The 20842-nt window shown below is 25.3% G+C and overlaps 3 protein-coding genes across 3 annotated transcripts; 1 reads left to right on the forward strand and 2 right to left on the reverse strand.

Moving 5' to 3' along the window:
- Positions 1 to 1442: 1442 nt before the first annotated feature.
- On the reverse strand, positions 1443 to 2078 carry OCT59_008063 (uncharacterized protein; the record flags this gene model as incomplete). Its single annotated transcript, XM_025324954.1, has 2 exons — positions 1443 to 1762; positions 1940 to 2078. 2 exons carry the CDS (start codon positions 2076 to 2078, stop codon positions 1443 to 1445), a joined length of 459 nt encoding a protein of 152 aa, XP_025183644.1.
- Positions 2079 to 4421: 2343 nt separating this feature from the next.
- On the reverse strand, positions 4422 to 7969 carry OCT59_008064 (uncharacterized protein; the record flags this gene model as incomplete). The annotated part of the gene is made up of 5 exons (XM_066142214.1): positions 4422 to 4740; positions 4809 to 4875; positions 4937 to 6134; positions 6211 to 6630; positions 6695 to 7969. 5 exons carry the CDS (start codon positions 7967 to 7969, stop codon positions 4422 to 4424), a joined length of 3279 nt encoding a protein of 1092 aa, XP_065999117.1.
- Positions 7970 to 13681: 5712 nt separating this feature from the next.
- On the forward strand, positions 13682 to 15226 carry OCT59_008065 (uncharacterized protein; the record flags this gene model as incomplete). The annotated part of the gene is made up of 1 exon (XM_025332891.2): positions 13682 to 15226. The coding sequence occupies one exon, from the start codon at positions 13682 to 13684 to the stop codon at positions 15224 to 15226; it is 1545 nt and encodes a 514-aa protein (XP_025165715.1).
- Positions 15227 to 20842: the final 5616 nt, after the last annotated feature.

Consider the following 20842-nt stretch of genomic DNA (forward strand, 5'->3'; position numbering starts at 1 on the left):
GCTATATGTAAATAAAGTTTATTATAAAGTTAATATATAAACTATATTTCACGCTGTAACCCTAGATATTAAGATAATCACTTGATCAGAAGAATAACTACCCGAAGGATGAATAATATACCGAATGGAATATGGATAAACATTCAGCCAATGGAAGAATATTTAACCGAAATAATCAGAAAATACATTATTATAGTTGTACAATAGTTAGTTATTTATAGTAATATTTATTTATAGTTCAGTTATTTATAATTATTTATATTATTAGATTAGTTATTATTAGTTTAGTATAAATAGATTATTATTACTTTAATGAAATGATATAATATTAGGAAGACCTTGACAATTTAATTTATGGAATGGACAATTTACAGACAATAACAATTATGGACAGTCTGGACAAATTATGGATAATACCAAATTATGATGGACAGTTTGGACAAAGTCATGGACAATGATAAATTGTAATGGAAAATGATAAATTATGATGGGAAATGTTGAGTTTTAGATGGATAATCGAGAGATAATCAATTTATTAGTGTAACTTGAAAAGATATTTAAGATCGAGGTTTTGGAGTTGATTGAACTTTACCAATCTTTGGATTGGAGTTGGAATTATTAATGGTTAAAAACCAATCTTCAGATTGGAACTGGAATAATTAATGATTAATAGTTAATACCAAGTTTTGACTTGGAATTGGGAATAATATTGGGGATCTAGGAAAATATAATGATAATTAATAATTGTATTAGTTGTTAATATAGATTTACTAATATGGCTTCATATTAGAAAATGTTTAATAACTAATTGATAAAATTAATATTTAAAATAAAATTAATAAAACAAAAATAATGATGTTATGAAAGTATTAAGGGAAATTATCGCAGTTTGAGATTTTGAATAAATTAAAAGAATAAAATCTAAACCAAGCAAGGATATATATATTTATAAATATTAGGATTTCATCTATCGGTATGTAGCAGATGCCGGTGACATTATGGTGCATGCTCTGAGAAGAAAATGATCAGCAATCATGTGAAAGGTTATAACTAGCAATTATGCGAAAGGTTATGATTAACAACTATGCAAAAGGTCATTTTGATCATTCCCATATGATCAAGTACCTGTAAAGGTATTCCTGAGAATCTGAACTCGAGGTATTCATATTAATAAAACTTTAGAATATTTGGAATTAAATTAAAACAGTTAATAATGATGATAAATGAATTTTGCATTTTAATGAAAGACTCATAGACAAATAAAAAATATATGGGTTGAGTAAAGTTTACTAAAAATTTAAAAATGGTAAACGAATTTTATATTTTTAATGAAAGATTCATAAAATAAAATAAAATGGATTTATTACAAGAGAGAATTTCTGTGTATTGTAATGGATCACTCTTGAATATCAAAAATTTCCATTTTTATTTTTCTCTTGCATTCATGACTTTTCATTGGTGTTGTTGGGTGTGTTGCTTTTGTGTGGATGTGAGGTATTGTTAAAATTCTGATATCTCATCTTCAATTGCTCTTCAATATTCAAGTCGTCACTAGATGTATTGCTAGTAATTTCCCACAGGTTGCTTTCGTTGGAGTCATCGCTTTTCTCATAGTCTTTTTCAACCATTTCTTTGCACTTCTTCAGCTTCTCTATTCTTATTCTATCTTCTGAGTCTACTGTGCTTAGTTCTGTTTGTATTTGGTGTGCTTTTATTGTTGTATTTTTGAAGTAATATTCTTCTTTGAGTTTCCATTGTTCTTCTTTTTGTCAAATTGTTTTGTTCATTTCTGTATGCATTTGTTTCAGCATTTCATTGTTTGAGTTTCTGTATTCTTCTATGTATTTTTCAAAATCCTTGTTTCTGTTGGTGTTGTTGAGGTCTATACATATTGTGATAATTCCTCTAATAAAGGCGCCTAGTGTTTCATCTTCTGAACCTAAAAATTGTGCTATGTTTTTATCAATTGTGGTTATTTCCATTCCTGCGCTGCTTATAATTGCTTTGCGTTCCTCATCTGTTTTGTTTGCATATCCTTCCAGGGCGGCGAAGTCTTCTTTCAATGGTGTTATACCCATTTTGCTTCTAAAATTATTTTTACTGCAGATTCCTATATAAAATTTGATCATCAGGGAGAGTTTTTTTTTTCAAGCAATTCATTTTTGAATATTTTTTAAAAAAACTAATATATACGGAAAAAATTTAATCATGTGGAATGTGTACAGAATTTTTAAACTTAATATTTTTAGAAGATAATTTTACAAAAATTCCATATCATAACACAAGATAATGTGATTGTTTATTGATTTGTTATGATACGTTATTTGTTTTTATAAAAACCCTTACTTTGATGGGTTTGATCTTCCGATCTTCTTTTCTATCTTTCCTTTCCTTTCTCTTTTCTCTTGTCTTATTTTTGTTATTTTTTCTAAATTTTCTTCTTTCTTCGTCACCCCTTTTAAAAAAAAAGTTTTTTTTTTCATACCTCACTTTAAAAAAGTTTTTTTTTATCACTTTCCTTTAAAAGAAAATTTTTTTTCATCACTCCCTTAAAAAAAAATTTTTTTTGATTTTATTCTTTTATTTCCACTCTTTTTTTTTAAAAAAAAAATTTTCTTCTTTCTATTTTCTCTTTCTAAAAAATTTTTTATTTTTCTAACTTTGACGTCCTTCCTTTAAAAAAAATTTTTTTAACTTTTCTAACTTTGTTACCTCTCTTTTTAAAAAAATATTTTTTTTGATTTATTCTTTATTCCCCTTTCTTTTTTATTTATATTTATCTCTTTTTTTATTTTATAGGCCAACAGATTTTTTTTTGTAAGAAGATTCAGTTTTCTTTTTTCTTTTTTGTAGATCAGTTTGGGAGTCCTTTCCTTTTTGTAGGATGGTTCAGGATTTTTTCTTTTTTTAGGTCAGTTCAAATTTTCTTTTTTTTTTTTGTAAGTTGGGTTCAGATTCTTTTTTTTTTGTAGGTTGTTTCAGTTTTGTTGCTTCAGAGTTTTTTGTTGTTTTGGTTTCTTTTTTATCAGATGCTTCATAATTCTTTTTTTTTATGTAGGTCAGACATTCTGGAGGTTTCTTTCTTTTTTTGTAGAAATGCTAACCTTTGGTGACTTGGATGATTGCAGATACTATATGAGGGGGGATTTTGTTTCCAATTAAGTTAGATGTTCTCATGTTTTTTTTTTTGTTTTTTTAGGTTGTTTAACTCCAAATGAACCTGAACTTATAGATAATTTTGGTTGCAATAGGTGGTTTTAATAAGGAGGGATTTTTCATAATGTATTTGTATTTTGTTTATTATTTTTTTTTTATTTATTGCTGTTTTCTAATTACTGTGATCTAGCATTATTTAATAAAAAAAAATTTTTGAGAAAACATGTGAAAATAAAAATTTTATTGCATTTTCAAATAAAGGAGGTATTGATTATAAGCTAAAAATTATAATTTTAAGAAAAAATTTTCAATCTTTAAATAAGTTTACTTACTATAAGTAACTTTTTAAATTTTGTGTAACAAATCGTTTTTAAAAAAGTTCGCGATAGTATACTTTTAATGTGATAGTTATTGATGATCACTTTCCAAATAAATGTACTTTTTCGCTTAATTTGGTATTTGTTGTGCGATCTTCAAGTATTTTTTCAGAAATTTGGAAGTGTGCAACGCGAACTTTAGAGTTCAAATTTATATATATATAAATATGCATATGCATATTCGCAATTTCAATAGTAATACATTATTTAATACTAATATTTCAAAAAATATTGCTATATGCAAATATTGCTTCTTTTGACATCATTAGAATAAAATCATAAATTGGGCACTTCTGTGATACTCTTATTGCTTGTTAAGTTTAATTATCAAATAATAAACTTTTGTAAAAAAAAAAATTTTGTTGATCACCTTTTTTCTTTGATCATCTAAATAAAAAAAAATTTAAAAAAAATTAAAAAATGAAAAAACAATTAAATTTAATTAACATTTAAGGGACCAATCGCGACTCAATAGGTGAAATTTATTAATTACGATTTATGCAAATCTTTACCGAAAATGGCTAAAACTCCTATTTTACCAGATCGTCGTCTCATCATGTGATATAATATGCAAATTTTAAATACAGTAATTAATAATGTCGATCCTAACTAAGCCACTTGAAGAGTTTGAAGTCGCCAGAGTTCCACGTCTTCGATTTTACTATGGAAGAACGTAAGATTCCGACCATATATTTTTGGCTATTTCAAGCTTTAAATAAATTATTTTTGAGCAATTTTAACCAAAATCGGTTAGTTTTAGATTTTTTTTTTGGGTTTAACCCTATATATAGTTTATTTAGGCATCGTTCCTTTATTTTATTTTTTTTTAAAACATACTGAGCGGTGTTTAATCATAAACATTTACTTTCTACCAGTTTATTTATTATATTATAGTGCGTTATTTACCATATTTTCTGTAGCTTGTTCCTTGAACGTTCGTGCATAAGCTGAGATCCAATTTTGTATTGTTGTTATCTTAGGGAAGTCTTCAGCTTTCAATTCACCAGATTCAACAAATGTCAGCAGTTCATTATACATATCTTTTGCTGACATCTTATCCTTTTGATTAAGATTTCCATTCAAAAAAAAACTTTTCAACAACTCCTTTACCTGCTTTGTCATTCTTTTTCCCTTTCCTTTTCCCCCTACTTTTTGATTGCTTTTTAGCGCCCATCCCATAGGAAATTGAAAATTCATGTCAACAGAACTAATTCAATACAAATCATGTAGGTTTATAATTTGAATTATGTTTGTTTAAGTTTCACATCTATTTACCTTACATCTTCTAATTCACCATCACCATTATTATTATTATCCATGAATTCTGGTATGCTAGGTGTATCTATATATAGAAAATTATTAGTCAAATGTTATGATGAAAAAATTTTATTTCAATCAATCACCTAACAGAGGAATTGTCCAAGTTAATTCAGGTTCAGTTTGTTCAGAAATCTTTGGATGGGGACGAATAATTGGTTTGGTGCATAGTTTGGCAATTGCAGCAGGAGAAAAATTATTCCATGGACCAAAATGTGGAAGTGATCGGGCACATACATAACCTGTCATTTCGCCAGAAATTGGCCATTTCCAGTAAAACAAATTTGAAATACCTTTTATAGTTTTGACATTGGGCTTTGAATTTTGTTCTTTTTTGCTAATATTATATATTTTTTCATCTTCAGGTTCAAATTGACTTCGATTTGGTTCTAAATTTGCCAGTGATGTACCAGCTAAATGTTTAGCTGCTTCCACTATATCCAATCCGAATATATCGTTTGATTGAATGGGAAATCTAAAAAGAAAAGGTAATTTTAATATGAAATTTATTGCAATGACTATAACAATAATACTTACTGCAGCATGATGCGAATCAATAGTTGTTTTAGCTTCACCTGGTTCAAGAAATTGCCAATCACGAACCTCAATTTGATACCACTCATTCCAATGTGTAACTATAGCCATAAGTTCTGATGAATGGTAATGTGCCCCATTATCTGAAATTACTCTAATCCACTTTGGTTTATGTTTTATTGTTTCAAAAACAGCTTCAAATGAAGAGGCTGTGAACCAAGCATCCTGTTTGGTATCAGTTGACCAGTGATCGTAGGCCCTTACATCTAACTCTTTGCAATCTTTTTTTTTTGTAAAAACCAGAATTGTATGAAGAGTCCATCCACGTTTTCCAAAAAATTCTGCTTTAGTTTCCCGAGCAGATCTTGGCAAAATTCTCATCTTATAATCAACAATAAATAATGCACCATTCTCATCAAGACTGGCCAACGTAGCTTTAAATTGAACATTCAAGTATATCTTTCGTGTTGTATGGGCTAAAAAATATTGCAAGTGTTCCTTTATTTCGTCTAAAGAAGCAACTTGATCCTCCATTATATGTAGGTGCATAAATTCAAAAAATTCAAAAAATTTATCACATTCTGAGCACCGTGAAGTATGTTTTTCAGAACACTTTCCAAAAGCATATGGCAAACAATGGGAAATACAGGGATTATGTATTGTTGTACCATCAGCATTAACCACTAATTCTCTTTCATAACCACGACGCAGATGACGCTTTAAATCATCAATTTTTCGCAATACATTATCCTAAAGATATTTAGAAAAGGTAAATTATAATATAATCAAACTAAATAATTTATTTATCAAAATAGATTCCACTTACTAATTGCTCCTTTTGCAAAAATGTATTGCGTGCAATAGCTGTTAAAGATTCAAATGGAGTATAGCCATATTCATTACAAGTAAGACAAAGTCCACCCATATCATCCCGATATTTAATGTTACTACAGTTTGCTAATCGGCCCATAAATGATGTCTTTTTCATACCGTTAGGAAAGGTTTCTTCAAATTTTTTCCACAATTTGATTTTTTGATCACGCATATATAATATTGGGGATCCATTTTTATCCACCTGGTAGGAACTTTGTGCAACTACACTTCGATCCTGAAAAAAAATTAGAAATTGTCTTTCTTTAATTTCAGACATCCGTTTAACAATTCTTTTTGGCTTTATTAGGCTTGATGCACCTGGTCCATTAAGTCTTGCATGTTTTCGTGCAGAATTAATTATATCACTTCCTATCTGTAATAATTTAGATTTTTTAAGATTTATTTTATAATGAATTCAATATGAATTTTATCTTTACCTTAAACTTTTCTTTGAGTTTTTTGTATGTAAAATTTTCGGCAATTATTGAAAGAATCCTAACATTTCCATCAATTCCTCTTTTATTTGTTTCTAAAGCTTTTTGTAAACTTTTCCAAAATGTTTCACTTTCATTATCAGGTTGAGAAAAAGATTTATTTTCTATTACTAATAACATTCCTGATTCAAAGAGTTTTGCTAGATTTTCCCTATCAGATGAAGGATCTGGTGCTTTTGTCCAAAATTCAATCAAATGCCATTTTTTCATAAATGGTGTAATATTTGTACAACCAGAAGCGCAAAACATTGCTCGCCATGCACCTAATTCTTTTTCTTGAAATTGATAATTTTTTGGATAAATCTGATATAAAATTGTAGGAAATTGAATTATTGTATTAGTTTGATCGTACCAGTTTGTGAATAATTTTGACCAACTTGAAAATGTGTTGGCAATTTTACGTTTTTTTATATTTTGTTCGAATATAAGATTCAATATATCAATGTTTTTCCAATTATCACTCGTACAAGTAATTAAATTTTTACTCTTTTCTAATTTATTCAATTCTGTCAATATTTGTTGAATGTTATAATCAGTAATTCCAAATAAAGTCGCACCATCATATTTTTTAAGAATACCGATAGTTTCCCAAATTTTATTAGGTGTAGTATCCTTATTATGATATAATTTTATACCTTCGTTATAAATATCTAAACTGCATTCATCTTCTATAGATTGTACAAAAAGTGAACGTTTGTCTGCATATTTTGTTATAAGTGTAGAAAGATATCCAGGACCAGCACCATAACATCCTTCACGAGATGAAACACCAATTTTACTAACTACAATTAATATCTGATCTAAGCGAATAAATATTGGAATAAATGAAATATCAGCTACTAACTCATGAACAATTGCTTCATTATCAAATCCCATTACAGCTAATCCTGAATACTTTGTTTTATTACTAAAAATTTGGCTATACGTGTTATTAATAGCTGCAGTAGCTGTTAGTTGAGTTCCGGAATCTTTACCATCACAAATACAACGAAAACATGGGTTATGTGTTTGCTCATCATTAAGAACTGTTATTGCAAAGTTCTTACCGTTAAGACAACAATTAACAGACATAAATAGTCGATAAGGTATTGGATTTATGCAGTTTTCGTTAAATTTGCACGGTTCCCACCAATTTCGTGCATATATTCCATAATGCAAGTCTTCTGAAATAATTCCTTTAGCTAAAAGAGTTACTATATACTGTTTTTTTTTGCTCATTGTAAAAGTTTTTATAACAAAGAAACCGAAATTCCAAAAAAAGTTTTTTTATTAATAACGAAACCCGTAAAATTAATTATAGATTGTCGATCATTTTATCCTATCGAGTTCCGATCTGTCACTTAATTAAATAATGAAGTTTTTACTAAAATTTATTAAATAAAAATAATATATTGTTTTAATTATTTTATCCATTACAATATAATTTTTGTATTAAAAAATTAAACCAATAATACTAGTGCGTTGATCATTTCAATGATCAAAATACTAAAGCTCCGAACAGTTCCAATTTTCAATTCTTTTTTAATTGGTCAGAATCGTTTTGACATAATAACTCACCATCCAGTGATCGTAGAAAGACGATTAAGAGCTCATTAGAATCCTCTTATCGAGAGCTTTCAAATGATGCCAAAATCATCATTTTAGCATCGATAGATGGCGAGTTAATTTGACACATTATCAAAAAAAATAAAAATTGGAACCATTTGGTCGGGAGCTTTAAACAATATGCAAAATAATATTATGTACTGATTATTGACATTTACTGAACATTATTCACTCAAGAATTGCTCATTGTATTTTTCAATGCTATATTATTTTTTGTAGAATTATTTTACTTTTTATTCAATACTTATCAATTTTTAAGCTTCACAAAAAATTTTAATACATATCAAAGGTCATCTGATTTAACTTCAAGAAACTTTCAGTTAGTAAAGTTAACACAAAATTAAATTTTTCATAAAATTTTATCCATTTAACTTTTACAAACCTAAATTAAATATGTGTTATATGTTTGGATAATCCAAATTTATCAGAAAATAAAAAAAGTTTTTTTTATTATATTCAAAAACAAAGATAATAACCAATTCTTTTTCAATCACTTTTCAATCACTTTTTTGTTAAAAAATTAATAAATATATAAAGTGGTTATTTTAAACAGTAAGTAAAAAAAAAATTATTTTTCATAAGAAAAAATTATTTTTTATTTGTTTTAACTTCAGTTCCCTACTTTTTTTTATATAAAATATTAAAAATATAAGCTATAATATAAGATTTTTGATTTTTTTTAAGTTAATAAGATTCTAAAATTTTTTTTTTTGATAAGAAATGATAACTTTATGTCAGTTTATGCAATTAACAAGTTCATTAATATCTTGGCATTCACATATGCTAATCAAATAATTTTAAACTCATTTGAAAGGTAAGAATGTACTTTATTTTAGCATTACTAGGCATGGTGATATCAACAATCAAAGATAAAAATTAAAAAAAAAAATATATTGAATGCATTTGCTCAACAACCAGTGAATCAATTCATTTGTTTTTGGATTCATTAGATATGTCTTAATTTTCTCTTTTGGATGAATATAAATTCATCCATTTATCTTACATAATCAAGTTATTTGCAATTTTGTTCCAAGAATTTTATTCTGATTATTTAAATTTTAATAATGGTGTTTTAAAAAAAGTATGAACAATTTTATTCATATCAGCTGATGTAGATTATTATTTTGTGCAACTGGTAATTTGGTAAAGTTTGTTTTTAAAATCAAAAAGCACTAATTCCAAAAATTGGCATATATGAACAAATGATATGCTTGGGGGACGAAGTCCTCCAAATTCTAGTTGTATTTAATTTTTTGATCGTTATTGATTTTCAAAGAGTTAAAAAAATTAAGATGATCATGCAGATCTTGTGATAATCAATTAAAAAAGTGTTAGACGAAATTTTTTTTCAAAAATTTAAATTTTTTCTTTTTTTATAAAATTTTTTTTACATTTTTTTTTATTTGTAAGATTAAATATTTGGATATTACATAATTACAAATTAAATTATAAGTATATTTTTTTTAAAAAATACTGTGATATTTCATAAAAAATATTTTTTTTACTATTTTTATTTTTAAACTACTTGAATTTATAATTAATGAAAGAATTAATTTAAAATTCATGTTATTTCAAATTTTTGTCAACTCAGTTCTTAATTTTTATATTACATTTTTTTTTATATAAAATTTTTTTAAATTAAACTTCTTTTTCCAAACACACTATAATCTCCACTTTGGACAAATGAAATCAACTTTATTTATTAATTGAAAGTTGTTCAGGTGGGTTGATTCTACTTGAATATTAATTTTCATGAATATAGGTGTAGTGCTTAGAGAAGATTGCATTTTTCTTGATGATATTAACTCTCTTTTCTGTTTTTTTTTTAATTTAGAGCGTAATATCTCCACTTTAGACAAATGAAATCAACTTCATTTATTAATTGAAAGTTGTTCAGGTGGGTTGATTCTACTTGAATATTAATTTTCACGAACATAGGTGTAGTGCTTAGAGAAGATTGCATTTTTCTTAATGATATTAACTCTCTTTTCTTTTTTTTTTAATTTAGAGCGTAATATCTCCACTTTGGACAAATGAAATCAACTTCATTTATTAATTAAAAATTGTTCAGGCGGGTTGATTCTACTTGAATATTAATTTTCATGAATATAGGTGTAGTGCTTAGAGAAGATTGCATTTTTCTTGATGATATTAACTCTCTTTCCTGTTTTTTTAATTTAGAGCATAATATCTCCACTTTGGACAAATGAAATCAACTTCATTTATTAATTGAAAGTTGTTCAGGTGGGTTGAAATCACTTGAATATTAATTTTCACGAACATAGGTGTAGTGCTTAGAGAAGATTGCATTTTTCTTAATGATATTAACTCTCTTTTCTGTTTTTTTTAATTTAGAGCGTAATATCTCTACTTTGGACAAATGAAATCAACTTTATTTATTAATTGAAAGTTGTTCAGGTGGGTTGAAATCACTTGAATATTAATTTTCATAAATGTAGGTGTAGTGCTTAAAGAAAATTGCATTTTTCTTAATGATATTAACTCTCTTTTCTGTTTTTTTTTTAATTTAGAGCGTAATATATCTACTTTGGACAAATGAAATCAACTTCATTTATTAATTAAAAGTTGTTCAGGCAGGTTGATTCTACTTGAATATTAATTTTCATAAGATTTCATTTTTTCGTAGCTGTATTAACTTTAAAACACTTATTACAACTTACATCATTATTTTAAATCATAAGAATTAATTTATATTATTGGCTAATTATAATCACATTGATACTAAGGATTTTTTTTATTTTTATATTTGATTTAATAATTTAATAAAATATTATTAAAATAAAATTCATATAAATGCAACTAATATTAATAATTGTAATTTAAGCAGTAAATTCATTAACCAAATCATGTAAATTCTATGCTTAAATTATGTAATTTTTGTGATCAAATCAATATAAATTCAGCATAAATTATGGTCAAATCATGCAAATGATGCATTTTGTAATATGGAATTGTGCATTTTCCGTATTCCTATATAGATTAGAAACATTATTTTTAAGAAAAAATTGGATAAAACCTTATTAAAAACATGATTTTTTATAAGGTCTAATTATAATAAAATTTTATTATTCAGTAATATTTTAGTGATTTTACATACAATTCAATTTATTTATATCAAAGAATTTTTTTAATTATAAATGTTATGTTTGGGGGACGAAGTCCCCCAGCAAATCACATATTCTAGTTATTTATAAGCAAACTTATTTAAAGATTGAAAATTTTTTCTTAAAATTATAATTTTTAGCTTATAATCATACCTCCTTTATTTGAAAATGCAATAAAATTTTTATTTTCACATGTTTTTCAAAAAATTTTTTTTTTATTAAAAAATGCTAGATCACAGTAATTAGAAATAAAGCTCTACATGAGCCAGCTCTTGGCTCAGCTTGGCTTGTTCCAAAAGCTCACAAGCTGGCTCATTTTCAAAATCATATAAAATTTATTAAAACTAAAGTTTCAAAACGTGATAACTTCGCCAATATTGCTCCAAATTTAATGATTTTACTACCATTAGATTCGTCTTATCAAGAGAAATCGAATGGTAGTAAATTCATTAAATTTGGAGCAATATTGGCGAAGTTATCACGTTTTGAAACTTTAGTTTTAATTTTCAATAAATCGAGCCAAGCCAACACCAAGCCAAGCTATAACTGCAGCTTGGTTTGACTTGGCTTGGCTCAGCTTAAAAGCTCACGAGCTGGCTTGGCTCATGTAGAGCACTAATTAGAAAACAGCAATAATTTAATAAAGTAAAATTAGATTTATGGAAATACAATTATAGTAAACTGTAATACAAATAGTAAATTCAGTGACCAAGTCGTATAAATTTCGTGATAAAATCAGTGATCAAATCATGTAAATTCCATATGAATCCCATGCAAATTCCATATCCAAACCATATTTTTAGTTATATGGAATTGTGCATTTTTCTGTATCCTATTATGATATATTATGTCTAAGGAAAAAAATCATATATAATATATTATAAACTTTATAAAAAACGTATCCAATTTTTTTATGGGGGTATTCTTCAATTTTTGAACCAGATTTTTTGTATAAGACCCAGGTACTATATACAGTGCTAGACGGTATTACGTATCTTCATACATGAACCCGCTATATTATAGGTAAAATTTAAGTAAGTGGAATAATTATAAGATTATAAATTCCATGAAGAATCCAGAACTATATAAAAATATGTGAAGTTCTTCAGATTTTGCATACTTACAATAAATCATGTAATGCCTAAAAATTATGCCATGAATTTTTTTGGGAATAAAAACAACTTATGTTGGAATGTTGACCAACAAAGAAACTATTTTAAACTTCTTTCAATAAAATAATAACATTGTAAATTAAAGATAAAGAATGTGAAAATATATAGTGAGTATATAAGCGAGTAATACAGTATATGAATATATTATTAATTCTGATAACATAAGGAGTTAGGAAGTTCACCTACGGTTTTATCACCCTCACAGATTTTGAATAATAAATAACTTTAAAATCAATCATGATAATATCTTTTTTTATCAAATTTTATATCACTGATTGATATAATCAAGTACTTAACTCAGTTCAACTTGACTCGTTCAGAGCTTTAAAGTAACTATTATCAGTAATAACGATTCATTACTAGTATGTAAATAATTATTAATCACCTACAGACTTACGACTGTAAGAGATCATCATTTAGAAAATAATAAATGTGATACAAATACTTCTCTTATCGCTTATTATTACAATATTATACTTAAAAATATTTTCAGATGATTTGCCCGAATTAACTTGTGGAATCATAAAATTTTTCAGAATGATTTTCAACTTTACATACATGCATTTTAGTCAATAGATTATGATATCATTTAGCGATTCCATTATTATGCCATTTTCAATTCCTGTCTGGAACTATAATTCTTTGAAATTTTAAAAAATATTTGTGTTACGTTTAGATCATCTATATAAATAAATTCTAATTGTGTAACCTTACTTCCATTGGTCATTTATTACGTGATGACGAGACGTCGTGATGTCGTGACATTAAACAAAAAAAGCGGATTTATATGCCGATCATATAATCCGGCTAGCGTTATAAAATAATTCGATTGAAGTTACATGTACTGTCACACAAAAACTTGATTAAATCCTTTATGCCGCTATAATTAGTTAAAGTTGCGCCTAATTATTGAAACATGTTACACATAATTAGCCAACATTAATTGTATGAATATCGGAATCATTGCTCCGAAAATCTAATAAAAATTTTTGATACTTTTCACCTTTTCACTTTTCAAAATTACAAATATGTCATGTTCAAAAATATTTTCAGGAGATTTACCTGAATTAACATATGATGTTATAAAATATTTTCAGAAAGATATTTCAACTTTATATTCATGTATTTTAGTAAACAGATTATGGTGTCGTTTAGCAATTCCATTATTATGGGAAAATCCATTTTTGATTCCTATTCCTAACAAAAGTCATAAAATTATTAATATTATTGAAATTTACTTGAATAATTTAAATGATGAATTTAAAATGAAATTATATGAATATAAAATTATTAATAATTCATTACCTTCAAAGAATATGTTGTTATTTGATTATCTTAAATTTTTAAAATATTTGAATACACATAAATTTATCTTCTTTGTTGAAACATGGATAAGTATTGCTATTAATAATTTGAAACCCGAAAATATATTATATGATACTGAAAATTTTAAGAGATTAGTTCATATGTCATTATTTAAAATTTTTATTGAAAATGAAGTAAATTTAAATACTCTTGAAATTGAAATTTCAGGTAGTTATTGTGATACATATCTTGATAATAATCTTGAATTAATTTTACAAAATCAAAATTTTATTCAAAACGTTATAAATATGAAACTTTATATTAACAATTATGAAGAAAATACGATAATTAATAATCATATATCACAAATAATTCATTCACATCAAAATCTTAAGAAAATTTTCTTAATTAATTTAAGTAGCGATTATTTAATATCTTTATATCAAACATTATTATTATCAAAAGATTATAATTGTTCAAATACTTTAAATACAATAGTTTTATATCAAATCAAATTTGAATTAGTGAATAATCTTGATAAAATATTTGAACAATTAAATGTTTTAGAATCTATTCATATTATTTATTGTTCATTTTTGAATAGTAATTTTATTCAACAAATTAATAATTTAACTAAACCATTTAAATTAAAATCTTTAATTTTAAATGAGGTACCACAATTTGAATCATTACAACAATTATTATTAAAATCTGGTGATTATTTAGAAAATTTCGGTGGGTGTAAAATGAATTATTATAATCATGATATATCACGATTATTAAAATATAATAATATCAATTTTCTTTATTTTGTTGGGCATGAAAGTAGTAGTTCTACTTATCAAAAAATCAGGATAATTGAAAATATTAATCAAAGTCTCAATTATCTTTCAATCAATATATATTCACCAATTAATAGTTCAATCATATTAAAAAATCTAGGACAAATTCTCCCTTCTAAATTAGATTACATAAGTTTGGAATTAACTATTGAAGAAAGGGATTTTGGAGTATTCTTAGAAAATTCTCAATATAGTTTAATTAATATGTTGTTAATACTACAATTTGGTAATGATGATATTTTACATAACATAAAGGACTATTATATTATGAAGAAAAAAAGAGTCAAGTGTTTAGCTATTAAGGATGATAAGAAAGAATTGTTTGATTTGAAAGACGAAGTGAGGGAATTGGAGTTACATGATATTAAAGTTCGAAGACATAGTGATTTAAATATTAAAATTTATGACTTTATAAAAGAATATTGATTAGTTAAAGAATATTTGATTGGTTATAATGGTATGATATGGCGCGATTTATAAATATTCAATCATTTTTAGAAATGAACCTAATCCACTGGTTTTTCAGACATTTGTTTACTACGTATAACTTTTTTATCATCCTGGACACGGAAATATAGTTCACCATATAAAATAAACTATTTTAGACTTTTGTGTATTTGCGTATTTGTCAGCTTGACGAACCTTTTTTTTTCTTCGTGACTCCTGAAGGAATGAAAGTTCGTATCACTAATTGTAATGTAGTTATAAATATTAGTAAAAACTGAACGTGAGTGTATTAAGATGTATTATAATAATAGCAAACCAATAAAAATCAATAAACTATTAAACTAGCTTATCATACTTACTGGTCATGCTTTTTGTGGAAATAAAATTACTTACCATTTTGAGATTTTCTTTTATTAGGAAAAAAATGATTATTCAAAATCAGAATATTTCAATTTGTTGCTTGCTTTGACACGTGGTGTTAGTAATTGATCAAGCAGAGAATCTTAAATGCATAAATTTACGATATGGTCAATTTCGGGGCGATTCTACCAATAATAATATTAATATTAATTAATCATTTTTTCTCAGTAAAAAAGTTGTTTGGAATAAAAATATTTTCGGTTAAAGGCAGGAGGATTATCATAACTTTCATAATGAGCAGATATAATTGTTCCAGCAAGCAGCAAGTAGAGAATCAATTTTAGCCAGTTGCGCGATTTCACGCCGATCATATAAAATAATATTACTGTGTGATAATTAATAGTTATTCGCACGAAATGCCGAATAAGTGATTTATCCGGTATCACGTGATTTGAATACGCCTGATTTGTACAGTCGTTTCACGATTTATTATAGCCAAATTTTGAACATGAAAATCGGCTCTTTTTTTATATTCAAAATAATATTCTCCTTTTATATCCTAAACCTTATTTAAACTATTTGGTTTGTTCCTCATCCTTCAACTGATTTGTGCGCCAACTATACTTTCACAATTTAAAAGATAATCTCTCAGTAGATAAAAGACCAACATAATTATATTTTGGGCCATCACCATGCACGTGTTTTCTTGAAAATGATCATTTATGAATATTTTTCAAATACATCTATATAAGAAAGACATTTTTTTTTTATTTACTATTTCTGGGTTATCACATCGTATATTCATTTAAATTTTATTAATTTTAACTTAAATAAAAATTATCATATTTTTAAAAAACATTTTAGAATTTTTTTAACGGAAAATATCTCAAATTTTAAGGCGTTCTCATAAATTCAAAAAAAAACACGTGAAACGTAAGCCTCAATAAGTTAAAAAGCGGAGAACAATAAGAAAACGAGGTATAATTTAAACAATGATTTTCTATATGAATGTTTTAAAAAATATCCTTTCAATGATTCAATCATATTCCTTTTTTTTGTAACACTGATAATTTGCTATTTTTCATAATCAATTTTTTTTTATGTTTAATTTTATAATAAAAAAATGATCCCAAGTAAATATAAAATGTGACGGACTTTAATACTACTTTAATGATTACCGTTTTCCTAGTTAAAAATTCTTCTATTAATTACTTAAAAGATTGTAAGTTTTTTAAAAAAAAAAATTTTTTTAAACTCAAAATAAAATATGATATTAAAGTAGTTCCCAACTTCTAATTCGAGGAAATTTCAAATGAGTAAATTTAATTCTATCTTTTCTAATAAAACAAATTTTTTTTTTTTAACATGAGATTTAGTTGTTTATTTTTTATTTTATAACTTTTAACACTGACATTTGAGGTTCACATATTTTTTGTTTTATTCGTGATCCACGAGTCAAAACTGCAAACGATCTAAACGATCTGCAGAAAATGGGAATCTGGCGTGGCGTCAAATAAAAGTAAAAAATTATGTGAAAAATTTATTGTAAAAAACAAACTATTTGAAATTTTGGGATAAATATTATATATTATGTATTAAAATATGTTGAGTTCACGTAAGAGCATTATTTAAATCGGGTATCAGAAAAAAATTACTAATGACCGACAATAAATTTGCACCGAAATCATTTATGAATTTTTTTGCAGTTGATTCACGTTAAAAAACGTTATACTCATCTTATATTCTCTAAAAATGTGATACCTAGTGACTTTACATTACGTTATTGTTAACTAATAATTATTGATCGCTATGATTAAATCACGTTAAACGATTATAATCGATTAGTTTTTTTACTATTGTATTAAAGATATATCAATATTAAATATTAAAAAAAGAATAATTATATATTTACTACCCTTTTGAATTGTTTTTAATTTGGAATTTTTTCGTTTCTTAGTATTGTATAAACCATCATTAGGACAAATCTTAATTTCGGTCGATGGTCGACATTATGAATTTGCTAAATTTGCTTGAATTATTCTAACAAATTTCAATTTTTCAATTTTTTTAAAATTTGAAAATTGTAAAATTATTTTTTTTGGAAATTGTATACAATAAATTCATTATTTTAAATACGAAAATTAGTATACGTTATACCTTAAGTACTATCGATTTGCATCAATGTCTCTGTTGGACTATTGATTGAATAGACTTCTAATTGGACACCCAATTGGATATAGGTAAGACGAATAGTAGTATAGTATTGGTTGTCTATTGAGTATTGTATGACGTAATAACTGATGTTGAGTATAGTGTATGAAATTTACTATACTCCGTTGTATGTATGTAACATTTAAAACATGTATTGATTGTGTTAATTAATTTGCAGTATAAAATGCGGATTTCATTTTTATTTAATTAATGAAAATTTTTACTTTTATAATTTACTATTGATAAAGCTATTCTAACTTCAATAAAACTATTCTAACTTCTAATGTAACTTTAACTCCTGCTCCTTCTCAAGGTTGGACAGTTCCATTACATGAACTTTTGCTTCACATTCTCTTAATAAAATTTCACGTTCTTTTAGAGCTAGTTCCCTCTCTTGATATTCAAGCTCATTGAAATTTAAGTTAAATTTTCTTTATTATTATTATCATCACAATTATCATCGGAATCAGAAATTGTGACAATTGTTTTGGTTTTCTTGTTAGAATTTGCGCGTCTACATTTCACAGTTGATTTTGTAATGTTTGATTTTTTAACCTGTGCATTAGCTAATGTATAAAAAAAATTAATAAAATAAATCATAATTAAATAAAGTCGTAATTTTAATTACCTTTATGTTTGTTAGACTGAACATTGCGAATTATGGGTCCTTGGTCTCACCCTCTATTGGGTATATTGTATGTTTTATGAATTTTTTTATTATATTATAGTTGTAATATTTCTAAAATCATATTAAGTTATCTCTAAAATAAGGTTTTCTTCATAAATAGTGTCTTCTTCATTAATAAAATTGTTATCCATAATTTGAAATTGAAAAAGAAAGTAAAGGTTCCACAGGTCGAAAAGTGAAAAATCAGGCATCAATCAGTCACCGATTCAAAATTATATATTAAAATTCGTTAGCTTTACAAATTACACAAAAAAACATCATTAGTCAAACAATTGCTAAAATTTTATATTCAGTTTGAAAATTTACCAGAGGTTGAAAAATTTTTTAATGATAAAAATAATGGATTGAAATGAAGAACAAAATCTTCAATTTATGGAAACAGGGGAAACAATCATTTATGGATAAATAGTTAATATTGATGATATTGATAATTTATTTGAACCAAATTTTTCTATGATGACATGTCCAATAAGTAATGATCTTGAATTTTCTTTTTCATATTATTTTCAAATTAATTATTATAAAAGTATTATTATGAAGAATTGGATATATTAAACAAGATTCAGAAAATATCAATAATAATAATGAATTATATAATGAATTAGTTGAAAGTCATATTGAAGATTTTAAGAATAACTAGGGATTATTTGGTGACTATATTTTTAACAAAAAATTTTTTTTTTAATAAATATCTCATTGTGTTAAAACCACCTCATTATTCATGATTTTTTAATAATGTATACTTACTGTATATCTGGAATATTTAATAAATACATTTTCTAATTGTTTATTTTGTTTTCATTCTTTTATACAAATTGATAAGGAATCCTGATATCATTACATCATTACAGATTATTTTTTTAAGTTAATATTTTGATTGACTTAATTAAACAAATTTGCATCCATTTTTTTTTTTTATCATTACAAATAAAATTTGTTTAAAGTTTTTATGAATCAATAAATAAAGTCATTATAAAAATTTATATTTAAATTTAAATTATACAATCCAAACACTCAGAATTATTTTGATATAAAATTTCAGTAAGCAAGCGGCTTGCATAATATGCTTGTGGATGAGTTTGTAAAACAGAAATATTAGCTTGTTTTTGTGTCAAAACTCTATTTGCATTAATAAATTCATACATATCATTTTTTAATTGATTATCAATATTAGGAACGACATATCTTTGTTCATCTTGTTCATCTTCACCATTATATATATAATATTCATTAATACTTCTAAGCCATTCAGATATAGTATTTTCAATAATTACTATATTTGGTCTTTTGGAAGGATCTGAACCCCAGCACTTTTTCATCAAATCTATATAACATTTTGGAGTATTTTTTATAATTTCAGGGCGATCTCCTTCACAAATACTTAAAATAAGTTCAACATCATGTGCTTTATTATTAAATGGAGGAATACCTGATGTAAATTCCCACATTATCATTGAAAAGCTATAAATATCACTTGCTGGAATATAGGGTTCTTTTCTTAATATTTCAGGCGCCATGTAGGGTAAAACTCCATAAACTTCATCAATTTTATCATCAGAATTTTGTATAGGTTTGCATAATCCTAAATCAATAATATATATTTCATTATAATCATCTGATATTAAGATATTACCATCATGAAAATCACAATGAATAAGTTCTGATTCATGTATTACTTTAAGTCCTAAAATAATTTTTTTTAATAATTGCAATTTAGTTTGCCATTTAAATTTAACTATATTAGATAAACATTTTTTCAAACTTCCTTTTTTTGCATAACTCATTATTATCATATAATTTAAATTATTTGGATCTTGGGAAATTCCAAAGAATTGAATAAATTTTGAAAAAGACTTTTTCTGACAATTATAATGATGTTTCCACTATATATAGTAAATATTTAAAATTATTAATTTATAAGATAAAATAAAATATACAATTAGTATCTAATAAGTAAAAATACTATACCTCATCTAAAAATTTATCACTTAAACTTGATGAATTATTAAGATTTTTAAGAATAACTTCATATTCAGTCCATCTATTCCATTGTTGTTCATCAAAGTTCCAACTATCAATAGGTCCATCTAACCAGATAGCTCTATAAATTTCGCTAAATCCTCCTTTATCATAATAATTAATATTATTTAATTTATTATAAGGTATCCATTCTAAAACTTCATAATTACTTTTAGCATTTAGTTGTGCTTCTTGAATAAATTTATCAATAAATTTATTTTTACTAGTCCATTTTGAAAAATCTTGCTGAAATTGTTTAATATTACATTGTTGGCACCATTTGTAATCAATATATAATTGATTGCATTCCTTACATA

The sequence above is a fragment of the Rhizophagus irregularis genome, chromosome 16 (genome assembly GCF_026210795.1).
Source record: "Rhizophagus irregularis chromosome 16, complete sequence".
NCBI classification, from domain to species: Eukaryota; Fungi; Glomeromycota; class Glomeromycetes; order Glomerales; family Glomeraceae; genus Rhizophagus; species Rhizophagus irregularis.